General features: G+C 45.9%; 1 protein-coding gene across 1 annotated transcript in view; it reads right to left on the bottom strand.

Annotated features, from left to right (window-relative positions):
* Window positions 1–1,337: 1,337 nt before the first annotated feature.
* Window positions 1,338–13,553, bottom strand: part of LOC149344360 (phospholipid-transporting ATPase ABCA3-like) — an 80,774-nt gene continuing 68,558 nt past the window's right edge. Inside the window, exons 22-23 of the mRNA XM_089542612.1 lie at window positions 4,829–5,051; window positions 1,338–1,948 (exon numbers count right to left, since the gene is read on the bottom strand). Coding sequence (XP_089398738.1) covers window positions 1,697–1,948; window positions 4,829–5,051 — 475 coding nt within the window. The 3' untranslated portion in view covers window positions 1,338–1,696. The remainder of the gene's footprint in view (window positions 1,949–4,828; window positions 5,052–13,553) is intronic.

Here is a 13,553-nt window from a genome sequence, read left to right as displayed (position 1 = left end):
CCTTGTGGATATGAGAATGACAAAGTAAACTTAGAGGCATTAATATTCAGCATGTCATCCCGGCACCGGGCAATCAAGTTTGCAGCATAAGCCTCTAGTGTCTGTGTTAGGGAATCAATGAACTTGTCGAACTCTAGGATGGGAGTATCATCGGCGTATAATATACATTGAGAAAAGGTGAGGCATGATGGGAGATCAGCAACACATCGTAGAAACAGAAGTGGTCCACTCATGAACGCCAACCACGAACGCCAACATTAGTAGACTTGTCTGCAGAAAAAGCACATCAGATGCAAACTGCTTGGACATGGTTGAATAAATAGGTGCGAATACGTACTGGTGCAGGACGAGATACTCCCAAGGCCGTCTGATATGTCAAAAACTGTGTTAATAGAATCAGAGATCTTCAAGGCATCGATGAATGCCATTAAAGATACCACAATATGTGGTTCTTAAATTTTAAGAATTGCAGCCTATTGAATTCAAAAACGAAAGTGGAATCCAAATTAGAAAAGATCTAAAATTACTGTCAGTTTGCTAAAGGAGGAAAGGCCAGGAATGGTACGGTAGTTAGTTGTTAGATGTTTGTCGCCTTTCTTTAAGACAGGTATTAGTTTACCTTCTTCAGTGCGCTACGCAAGATGTCAGTCTTGAGGATTAAGTTGACTACGTGAGAGCATGCATCGCAAAACAGACGAGATATAATGCAGGCAATGATGCACATGAATGCGTGGAGCAACATGTGGTTGGTATAAAATAAAGCAATTAACGCAATGGCTGTGTGTAGAGGGTCGTGACGTATAAGCGTATCTGATTATATTTCAGTTAATGAGGCCGTAATAGGTATCCTATTTAAGAATGAGTTTATTTACCTTCTTTTTAGAATCCCTACAAGCTTGGTTTATTCTAGGTTCCTAATATTTCTTGTTAACCGTTCTGAGAAGCCATCAGAGTACATTGCTGAAAGTTTTGTATCACGTCCATAAATAATATTTCTTGCGTAGAAATTTTGAATAAACTTTCTGTAAACCATGGGTTGTAAGGGCAGGAACAACTTTTCTTGTATGATGTCATTGTAGTGCACGCTGCATCAAGGGCTTTAAATAGTATCGTGATGAATGATTCGAAAGCGATTCCTAGGTTGGCGGTCAACGTAATTGGCAACTGATCTGTGTTAGCAACAATTTCAAGAAATAGTAATGAATGCAAGCTTTACTCGACAATCTCTACATGATCATTACTGGGGATATGGTTTATTCGTGCAAGAATAGGGTAATGAACAATTATTTTAACTTCCACACAAGCATCGGTGGAAGAAATGAGGTTAAAAAGCGCATGACCGACAAGTGAACTGTTTTCACTGCTACAGTATCTCGTTGGCACGTTTTAAAGACATTCGTAGTTATTTATTGCTACTGACCACATGATGTATCTTGGAATAGAACTTGACCACGAATTAAAGTTCCGCTGACATATTAGCTGTCGAACAAGAAAAACTACATAAGAGCGGCTGTAAGAGCGTACTTTAGAAAACCGAATGCAAGAAGATTACCATTGCGGCAATCGTACTGCTGTGGTGGTTGATTTTCAGTAAAGCAGGTACTATCACATTCGTACTACCCATGACGCCTAGAGGCGCCGTTACGAGAAGAGGCCAGAGCCCCAGAATTTTGCTCTATTATAGAAGACCACTCTTTTACTGGTGTCCCGGAATCTGCAGGACGCTTCCCGGGGGCGCGTCCTTCTCGTAGTAGCGTATCTGGTTGTCGCCGAAATCAACCATCTTGCGCTCGCGCGCGAACCCGATGAACACCTCGCCGAGCGAAGTGTCGTTGACCAAGAAATCCTCAAATTTTATCTCTTCCTGGAGCGAGTGCAGCTTGTAGATAACCTCGCTCCAGACGAGCGGGTACTCCGTGTTGGGCTTCAGCCGGTAGCGCATCTGGTCCTGCGAAGGCGCGACAATTTTGCGCAAATCAGTCGCCTCGCCGCCAGTTTTGGTACAGAGCGGAAAACTTTTGCGGGGTGGGAAACTCATGTCCAGCTAATGATCTACGTAGCGAGAAGACATTACGCGCGGACGCATTAACGCAGATGAACCGTGCAGTTTCAGTTCCAGACAGCTCTAGTTGGCTGTTGCAAACTAAGGAGACATTGGACCGCAAGAATAAAGTGCTGCTACATCATCATCGTCTTATTCAGGGAAAATATCTCTCCCATATCTCTCCAACCAACCCTGTCCAGTACCAGCCACGGCCACCAGTACCCCAAAAGGCTTCTTAATCTCATCAGCCCACCTAACTTTATAACGCCCCGGCTACGCTTGCCTTATCTCAGAATCCAGTCCGTTATCCTTCACGACCATCAGTTACCTTGCCTTCGTCTTGCATTTTTTGCCCAAAATTACCTCCTTCTACACAACAATATAAAAATTCAAACAGAATTACCAATAACCAGTAAACCTTAAGATTGACGACAATTGTGCCTAATGCTTAGCTACAATTTCCAAAATACATTCAGGCGCGCACGTGTATTAGATCAGCTATTAGATTTCATTGGACTAAGTTACAGGTTTGCGCTTATCTACTATTCCACGGCGTGGGCCCTCGCTGACACTACTATATTTGAGAATCCATCGTACTTCCCCAAAATGCAGGTTTTTAACAAGCCCGTAAAGCGGGAACGACCGCTTCCTTGAAGCAGTCCTGCGTCACTAAAGAGGAGCAGCGGGTATCAAGTAATTCTTCCCGGATAATCAAGGAAGATGCGTAGGCAGCCACACCACACGACCTATCTGTGAACATGCACAGAGGAGATGCGTTCGGCGTGACCAAGAACTGGCTACTAATTATATACACAAAGGGAGCAAACTCTCATATCACGATGGATTTAAGTTGTTTGCAATGGTCTTCGACGCCATCGTCATCACCTGCGCGTCGGTAGGTACCGGTTGCGTAAACGCCAGAGCACAAAAATATCTTTGCGTCATTCAGACACCGCCGCTACCGCCACAACAGAGATTGTTTTTCACTCAAATGGCGTTCCAAGCCGCCACCAATGCTCCGGCGAGAGCGTGACAGGAGGAAAAGAAACAAAGAGCTGAATAAAAAAATATCTAGGTTGGCACTTAATTCCCGATTAGGTGCGGCATTGCGGTAGCATCGCTTTGCGTCCTCTAACTGGCTTGCAATACAGGGGCGACCTGCTCCCACAGGCACCCTTGCATGTGTCCGTCGACTGTTCAAATCCCGTTTGAAGGCTGACTGATGTTGCGACTAGCAGTTCTATTCTACATCTCATGCCGATTTGAACGCAACAGGCCTGTACTTGTGGGTTAATTTAAGCAGTCTTAAAACAAACCACATTACTGGGGCAAGCTGGTGCATCATTCTGTAGGGGTAGCTGTATACATGTAAAAAGCAATGCTTTGTAATGTCTGAACGTTCTAGTGCGTTCTATTCCAATTCTGCTCTATTCCGTTGTAGTTGGTGCAGTTGTACATGCTCGTGCTGATCATTATTGGTTAATACTGCGTTTTTTCCCCTCACACTGGTGTGACGTCACACATGACGTCACACCGTTTCGACCAGTAGCAGTTCTGTAACACCACTTTTTGGGGGACGCCGGGCCTTCCCGTGCATGAGCCATCTATTTCTTTAGCTTTAATAAACATGCTTTATTTACTTCCTTGTCCGCTCCAATAGTCGGCTAACACTTACGAACGAAACGGCGGACGCGTATGAATAAATACCCTCCGACCCATGGCGTCGACAGATTTTCATGACGCCGTGGTTAATCCCCTCGGACCTGCTATGGTGACATTACAAGGGCTGGCAGGTGAGGGAGGATTAACCATAGCTTGATATAAATAACTGCGTGGTTATAAAAATCTGGCTCCGCCATTGGCTGGAAGCTTTCATTTCAAGTGCATCTGCCGCTTTGCTCTTGAGTTGTATGCGACTATAGAGATATCTGTCACTTCCCATCCACGTACGACGCCCCGATGTCCTGGAGTTTTGTCATCGAATATTATGTCATACTACTAATTGGAATTCCTGCGATGCAATCATGGCAGCACTCATAAGAATTTAGAAGAACGTCAATTTGGGCTTGGTGGTGCATTATTTGAGACAGAAATGGTAATAGCGCTACAGCAAGACGTACACAAAAAAGACTGACACAGGACGTGCGCTAACTTCATCTGAGTTTATTGCTGCAAAGCCAGCAAATACATAGAAAATTTAAGGCATGCGCAAAAAACCGGTACAACAGGCATCAACAAAACCGTTGAAGATATGATATCTCAGTCTTGAAAAGGTGGACCGCAGTATCACTTACGCAATCTAATCCCTTCTTAATGTGGAATACTTACAAAAGCTCCCGCGCCTTCATATCTCCACTCCTGCCCAGAATCTTTATCTCCAGAATCTTTATCTTTTTATTGCAAGATTCTGGGCAGGAGTGGAGATATGAAGGCGCGGGAGCTTATGGAAGCATTCCACATTAAGAAGAAGGGATTAGATTGCGTAAGTGATACTTCGGTCCGCCTTTTCAAGAGAGATCTATTTTGAACGGTTTTGTTGATGCCTGTTGCACCGGTGTTTCGCACATGCCTTAAATTTTCTATATATTTGCTGGCTTTGCAGTAAATAAACTCAGATGAAGTTAGCGCATGTCCTGTGTCAGTCTTTCTTGTGTACGTCTTGCTGCATCGCTATTACCATTTCTGTCTCAGTCATAAGAAGTATACTGCAGGAGTTGTCTTTGTGAAAGACTCGCGATTAGCATTGTGCCGCCGGTTTCGAGAAAAAAAAAAGAGGGTCCTCACTTCCCGCTTCTCGGCGATGACCGAGTTCGGGAACTCGCGCTTGATGCCCCGGCTGATGTCCTTTATGGAGCCTTCCTGCGTGCTCTGCTCCACGGTGAGCTTGATGACGATGGTGCAGCCCTGCGTGGCCGACTGCTTCAGGGCCACCGTGTCGCCGACGCGCGTGAAGTCGCCGCCGGACAGGATGCCCACGCGCGTGCACAGCTGGTCGCACTCCCGCATGCTGCGGCGCCACAGAACACACACGGCATTTCAGAAGCTTTATTTCTTACTCTCACTTTCTTGTCTTAATCATTTCTTTACAGAAATGGCTTGCGGAACGCGACAAATGAAAGTAAACTTATCTGATGGGGCCACGCTCCCTCCATGTCCGGCGGATACTCTAAAACATCCTACAAGAACACTAATACACAACAGAAGTAAAGTCTATTACTACTGAAAGCTTAAGCGGTGTAGGATGCAATGTCCCCAATACGCCTAATAAAGGGTTTTTGCAAACAGTTTCAAACTCTGAAGCAAAGCCAGAGAAAAATATGCCCGGCGTTTGATACCAGAAGCCAGAAGAGAACGTCTGTTTCGATCCCTATTAGCCGATATGTCACGGTGTGCAACTTGCTGTCAAAAAGCAGCGCTTCCAAAATAAGGCGTCTAAAGCAACAAGGCCATGCCTGCGGTAGATCCTCTTAGTGGTGCTTGTAGCAGATGCTTAGCTTTCGGTGCTGGAAAGTAAAGTTGAATGTCATCATGTTTCTTATTAGTCGCTTCTTAAAGCGCCGAGAATCGCTTTGACTTCACAGGTGGAGAAATGCTTCTTGGAAAAAACAGCGCTAAACGAAAGGACAACGAAAAAGAGTACAACAGGACCGGCGCTGACTATCAACTGAAGGCTTTATTAGGAACAACACGCAATATAGACTCCAATGACAACCAAGAACGCATGGCAACACCAAAAGCTACAATGATACATCAATCACCTGGATCCAGATACTTCAGTTCACAGTCATGAACTGTTACGGAGGGGATGCTCACGCACGAGTCACTGTTTTTTTGAACAGCCGAGGCTAGCCGTGCTTTCAAGGCACGGCTAGCCTCGTGGCATGCGAGTCGTGCGCTGTGCCCGGTTGAGGTCCAGGTGTTGTGCGGCGGGATGCTTCCTTCAAAGGGCCACAGCCGCAGGATGTGCCGGATAATATCTTCGGAGTGGTGGCGACAGCATCGCTTTTACAAGGACTGCCTCTGGGTAGCATGCGGCCAGGATCCTCTTCACGCCCGGAGCTTCCGTGAGTGGTGTGAAGTGGCGAACAAGCACACGGATTTCCTTTGGTACTCGTCCCGCCCTTGGGCGCCTACGAAAATGAAGCCCACTAATCCTGAAGGGAAGCTACTGGTGTTGGGTGAGCAGCGAGTGCCAGAGAGGTTCCAGGAGGTGCTGAAGGTCGGTCCGAAGTTTTGCTTCCAGCCGACGCTTGACAAAGAGGAAAAACTGGCTCTAGGAAGGTCCATCTCACGTCTTGTCCCGCAAGAGGAGCGGCCCAGGTGCGTCGTTGAATGTGTTGATGCTCTGAAAAGGACTCAGGACGTGCCGGGAAGAAGTCGTAACTTAGCGCCATTGGTTAGTTTTCTGGAGTCTGAAAAGTTGAGGCTGACTGTTTCCGATAAAGAGGGGCATTTTGTCATTCTCCCGGAAAAACTGTTTACTGAAAAAGCCAGAGTAGCCATCGCAAAGAACTTTAAACCATTGTCTGCAAATGTTAAACAGCAAAAGCGAGAAGCCTTGAAGTTACTGGGGGAAATGAATCTACAGTTGCTCCACTCGCCTGTTAAGAATGCTAAAGAAGACTGCCTGGATGTATTTTTTTCAGCAAAAACGCACAAGCCCGATGTTCCATTCCGCTGTATTGTTACAGAGAGAGCAACATGGCAATATGAGGTGTCATGTTTCTTACAGAAATACCTTAGTTCACTAACAATTGTTGATCCGTTTCTTGTGTCTAATTCCCTGGCTGTTGTTGCCTGTGCGGCTTTCGCAACAACGCGAGCTTTCCAAGCGCAGTCGGCATCAGTCGACACCCACAATTCACCTCCTCCTAAGACAGACGAATCCAACCCTACAGATAACTCTCAGCAATTGGAGCAAACCTCTTTTCACCAGTCAGACCTCACTCCTCGTAAAAAACGTCCGCTGGTTGATGAGGGAACGCAAGTAGTAACAATCCAACAACTTCGGGAGATCGAGGAAAAAGCGAACAACACTGAAAAAAAAGTCGAGTTGGGCTTCACTCAGATCGCTGAACGATTTACTCACCTGGAGCAAGTACTTGATGATATTGTTAAGAAACTTAGCAGCCCCCCGTCTAACCCTTCCTCCCAACCAGACTAGAAATGGCTACCTCTTCCACGCCAACCCCCCGTCAGAATCCTTCCCTCCATATTTGGCAATGGAACTGCAGAGGCCTTAAAAAGAAAAAAGATAATCTTCTTCTTCATATTCAGCAAGCCTCTCAAATCCCAGACATTATAGCAATCCAGGAACCTAACAATACGTATAAGTTACCAGGCTATCAAGCTATCCACCCCTCTGATGCATCACACCAATGTGTCACTACATTCGTGCATCGCAATATCACCTACATCATTCATGACATGACAGACGTGCTCCATGACTGCCAGTACATTTAAATTCTCCCCCGCAAATCAGGTCAACCTACATACTTTGTCCTGAATATCTACAGCCACCCGAAGGATAAACATCCACAGCTTCTCAGGGCCTTACGAAAAGCCCTTTCTGTTGCGGCGCACTCACCACTAATTGTTGTCGGGGATTTTAACGCCTCGCACACGGACTGGGGATATAAATATACTCAACCCAAAGGGAAACATCTCTGGGAATTCATCCACCAAAATCACATGACTCTCTATACAGATCCCAATCAGGCAACTAGAATAGGCAACAGTGTAAGCAGAAATACCTGCCCAGACCTCACCCTTGGAAAACATCTAAAGCATGTTACTTGGACAAATACAGGCCAAAACCTCGGAAGTGATCACTTTATTCTTTCACTCACGTGTTACGCAAGAAACCTCACCCTGCCAGTCAAGATTAAACGCATAGTGGACTGGGATCTTTTCAGGAAAAGGCGAGAGTCCACTGCCACTCAAAAAATAGCGGACTACTCCTCTTGGGTTACCCAATTAAACAAAGAAATTGAAGCTTCTACTAAGGAAGCTGCAACTACTCAGGAGTCGAATCAAGTAGATAGCCGACTACAACATCTGTGGCAAGCCTATCAAGGGGTGGAAAAGCGATGGTTGCGGCAAAAACATAATCGCAAACTTAAACGTACCTTGGCCAAAATTCTAGAGCAAATTACGGAACACGCTGCCTGGTTAACCACACAGCAATGGTCTCAGATATGTAATAGACTGGACGGCAATCTCAAATTTAAGAACACATGGCATTTCCTCAGATTTCTATTAGACCCCAGCTCACCTAGATCAGAGACCTCCAAAGCAATTATACGCTTAGTTCATTCCGCACAACAACAAGGTCAGGACATTATTCAAATACTTAGAGATAAATACTTCCCAGACACCCCTCAACTAACCCCTGTACAATATGAGGGATCTTGTAACTCTCAACTCGATGCCCCTATAGCCGAGGCAGAGGTTTGGGCAGCTTTACAGCAGCTCAGGACCACTTCAGCACCAGGTGCAGATCAAGTCACCAATAAGGCTCTGAGAAATCTGGATGGCAAAACTGTCGCGGCCTTCACAGAATTTATGAATCAGCATTGGGAAGCTGGCACGCTCCCAGAACAGTGGAAGCATGCCAGAATTACCTTTATACCTAAACCAGGCAAACCGCTAGACCTGCAAAATCTTCGGCCCATATCTCTAACTTCATGTGCGGGCAAGCTCATGGAGCATGTTGTCCTAAACCGTCTCATCCGACACATGGAAGAGAACAACATCTACCCCCATACCATGTTCTGTTTCAGATCCCACCTTTCAACACAGGATGTCATGCTACAGATCAAGGAAGACATACTTGATCCTTCGATTCCTCATCTCACCAAAGCACTTCTTGCTTTAGATTTAACCAAAGCATTCGATAATGTGCAACATTCAGCCATTTTACAAGCTTTGAGCTCCCTGCACGTGGGAGAACGCACCTATGCATATGTGACAGGACCGCGGAGTTCCAAATCGGATCAGTCACATCTCCTACCTTCCCACTAGGCAGCCATGGTACGCCACAAGGTGCAGTTCTCTCACCATTTTTGTTCAACATCACGCTCATCCCTCTTGCTCAAATCTTGTCTAAAATTCCCCACCTCTATCACTCCATCTATGCGGATGATATCACCGTCTGGACGAGCGCAGGAAACTGCGGTGAAATAGAGGAAACATTACAAAATGCAACAAACGCGGTCCAAAAATATGCACAAAGTATAGGCCTGGCATGTTCCCCTGCCAAATCAGAACTCCTTCTAATCAGACCCCGATACCCGGATCCTGATCCGCCACAAATTGTTATCAAACTTGAAGACATTCCAATTCCAATTAAACCCGTCATTAGGGTTTTGGGTATGCTCATCACGAATGACGGCTTCAACACGACCACCATTAAATCACTCCGCCACACTGTACAGAATACGACTGCGATCATTCGTAGAATTAATAATAAACACCGAGGCATGAGGGAGGCAGACACGCGACGTCTCGTCCAAGCCTTCTGTATCAGCAAACTCATTTATACTCTCCCCTATCTGTATCTCACTCGGACAGAGCAGGAGCAGATAGAATGATCAGGGGTATATATAAGGCTGCCCTTCACCTCCCGAATTCAACCCCCACGAGCAAATTCCTCAAACTAGGCGTGCATAACACCCTGGCAGAACTAATTGAAGCCCACCTCACGGGGCAATACTATCGCCTATCTCGAACACCTACCGGACAGAATCTTCTGAAAAGACTCAAAATCACCCTCGACGACCAAATTTCGGATCAGCATAACATTTCTCTAGACCTTGCAAAAAATCTTTATATTCCACCTCTGCCTAGAAACACTCATCCTGAGCATGACAAAGATCGTCGCACAGCTCGGGCAACAGCCCTACATAAGCACTACGCTAGGGATCGAGCAGTCACATACGTAGATGCTGCAGAATATTCTATCACCTCAGCCTATGCAATCACGGTACTTAACTGCAATCATAATCCTTGCTCATCCCTTACTCTCAATCGCGTTCAACATCCCGTCGAGGCTGAAGAAGCAGCTATAGCCCTGGCCATTACTCAAACAAATGCCAAATACATATTCTCGGATTCTAAATCAGCCATACGAAATTTCGCCAAACAACGGGTTCACACGCCAGCACATCGCATTCTGAACAGTGTTGCACCACCGAGTCGGCTCATCACACTCATCTGGGTTCCTGCGCATTGCGGACACCCGGGGAATACGGCTGCACACAATCACGCCCGAGGACTCGTCGACCGGGCGGTGGACGGCCTCCCCTGCTTCCGCAGTGCTAGGGAACGCATGATGACGTACCATGAAGTTACGCTTCACTACCGGGGTTCCCGACTAGTTTACTCCCCTCCCCATAAATCGCTAAATAAGGCCGAGCAAGTCGTTTGGCGACGGATTCAGACAGACACTTTTCCGAACCCTTACCTGTATTCCCTCATGCACCCAGGGGACTACCATCCGTCCTGCAAATTATGCCAACACCCTAAGGCGGATGTTCATCACATACTTAGGGCTTGCCCTAATACTCCAACTCCCCCTTTTCTGAGACTCGACGACCAGGAGAGATGGGAGGCCGTGCTGCACAGCTCACAGCCGGAGGTTCAGCTCCGGATGGTGACCTGGGCCACAGAGGTCGCCAGGGCCCATGGGCTCCTGGCCACCTAGCGCGACCGCGAGGGCCCACCTGTTCCTGCAACCCCCTTATCCTTATCCCCACCCTCACTGGCTTCCTTTCAAGGGTTGCTTAATAAAAGTTTTTCCTCCTCCTCCTCCTGGCTGTTGTTGACTATTTGAAGTGTCATAATCCGGGTTTGTGCAGTATGTTCAGCATAGATGTTCAGGACTTATTTTATTCACTTCCGCACAATAGCCTGCTAGAATATGTTAGCAAGTGCATAATAGACGATAATGATGAAAGTGATTTCATTTCGAAATGCGGGATCTCTGTGGGTGCCTTTTTGGAGCTTTTGTCTTTTTATCTTAAGTCCACCTTTATTGAATGGGAAGGGAAGTTGTACACTCAAAAACAGGGGGTCTGTATTGGTTCAAAAGTGGCTCCTGTACTAAGTAACATCTTTCTCAGTTATGTAGATCAGGCTATTAAAAGTAAGTTAGGCGTCAGTATAAAACGCATCTTTAGATATGTGGATGATTATCTTGTTTTTGTCGAACATCATAAATTCAATAGGCAGGTCGATGAGGTGTTAAAGATTTTCGACGCAAGCGGGCACGGACTAACTTTCACCTTTGGAAAACCTCACAACAAGGAGCTGCAGTTTTTAGATATAAGATTGACAACGAAGCAAGATCACGTGTGCTGGTCCTTCCTTCAGAGATCAGAGAAGCCTTTGCTCAGTTTTCGTTCAGCGCATTCCAAGGTTGTTAAATGTGGCATAGCAGTTTCTTGCTTAGGTGCTGCCATAACCAAGTCATGCGTGCATGCCATCAGTACAAGTTTTAATCAGCAGGTTCAGAGGCTAAGAAGTGCGGGCTTTCCAGATGATGTTTTATTACTTGCTTGCAGTAAGATAATTAAAAGGGTCAAAAGGCATGAACCACAGGAACCTTCAAAAAAGGAAAAAAAGAAATTCGTTGTTCTACCGTACATTCACCAAATGTCACACCGTTTGAAGCAAGTAGGCAGCAGATATGGCATTGACGTTCTTTTTTCGGCACCAAACAAGCTCGGCAAATTGTGCGCCATTGTAGATAGAAGGGCCAGGGAAGAGGAAAAGAAACGAAGAAAAAACAAAAAAAGGTTGCCAGATTAAGCATGACCGGCGGTTTGTCCCTTGTGCTGAAGGGGTTGTGTATCAAGTGCCTTTCACGTGCGGGAAGACCTATATAGGCCAAACAGGAAGGTGCTTGAACACCCGCTTAAGAGACCACAACACTTCATTAAGGGGGGCTCCGTCGTCAAACTTGGCCTTGCATTACAGGAACTGTTCCCAGAATAACCAACCTGATTCTTCTGAGAAATCATGTACCCCCATTTTTAACGAAACAAAGATTCTGTACAAACACAAAGATAAACTAACACGGGAAATCAGTGAAGCCTTTCATGTTCAAAAAAACAGTGACTCGTGCGTGAGCATCCCCTCTGTAACAGTTCATGACTGTGAACTGAAGTATCTGGATCCAGGTTATTGATGTATCATTGTAGCTTTTGGTGTTGCCATGCGTTCTTGGTTGTCATTGGAGTATATATTGCGTGTTGTTCCTAATAAAGCCTTCAGTTGATAGTCAGCGCCGGTCCTGTTGTACTCTTTTTCGTTGTCCTTTCGTTTAGCGCTGTTTTTTCCAAGAAACATGTACCAACTAGCTCAACTCTCCGTTTTAGTGGAGAAATGCAAATACTAACGAAGCAAATGAAACATTTGGAGAAGGAATGGTTTTAAAATGTGACAACTAACCTTACTAGCATCAGCCGGCAATCTATTCTGATGACGACACTCGATTTTAATGGCGCAAGAGTAACTTTTGCCAAAGAGCGCCGTAGGACAAGGTGTTTTGAGTGTACACAAGGCGGGGTTAAAGACCGATTTTCCAAGAGAATCCGAGCATCAGGCCAGGGAACAGCTTGTACCCATTAGAAATCACTGCCTACCCGACGACACTCGGGATCAAACAGCGCACTTCCTGCATATGAAACGGATGCTCAAACCACCAGGCCACCGCTGCGGTCGCAATCGATTCTCCTGTGTGGCGCGCATTTTGGAGGGCAAGACGTTCAGCGCTGTTAAGTGTGATCCGGTACACTTAATTACGTTTTACCAGCGCCATTATTGGCGACGGCGATAATGGGACTCTAAGCAGATTTCGTCCGCTATCCGTTATTTGCGATCTCATTTGGTTTGAGGTCTACGGCACTCGTTTCATTCCGTTTCATGCGCGTTTATTGGCTGATGTCATTTGCATGGAATCATTTCCCATAACCCCAGATGTGTAAGATTTCTAACACTTCAGCTTGATATGCAGCAGTAATATGCGTGTCTCGGTGGGTTTATATATGTAAACATTTTTTCCCCTAGGTCATGCTCATTTAGGTACCGAAAATAACATTTAAATACCGATCAAGCTGATGAGCAAGTATACGTTACCGTTTGAAAAAAGTTCTTCTAGGGAGCGCATGTTGATTATCTAGCCGTTTCCCAATTTCTAAGCGTTCGCAATCCAATTAACGTTGTGGACCATATTACAAAGGCCTTCTGCGTTCCTACAGCCTAATGGTTTATGGCGTTTAACGTCCCAAAGCGACTGAAGCTATGAGAGACGCCGTAGTGAAGGGCTCCGGAAATTTCGACCACTTGGGGTTCTTTAACGTTTACTGACATCACACAGTGCACGGCCATAATGCAAACAGCGATAATGGGAATTCACATGAGTGTCCCAATAAACGCACTATGCATAAGCTAAGAGGGCAGTACACGTCGGATACGGCAGGTTTCTACTTTGTCCCATTTGCGACTT

This window comes from Amblyomma mixtum, chromosome 5 (genome assembly GCF_055824585.1).
Source record: "Amblyomma mixtum isolate Tamu chromosome 5, ASM5582458v1, whole genome shotgun sequence".
In the NCBI taxonomy this organism is placed as follows: domain Eukaryota; kingdom Metazoa; phylum Arthropoda; class Arachnida; order Ixodida; family Ixodidae; genus Amblyomma; species Amblyomma mixtum.
Note: the sequence above shows the minus strand (reverse complement) of the source record. Positions and strands in the feature narration are given on the sequence as shown.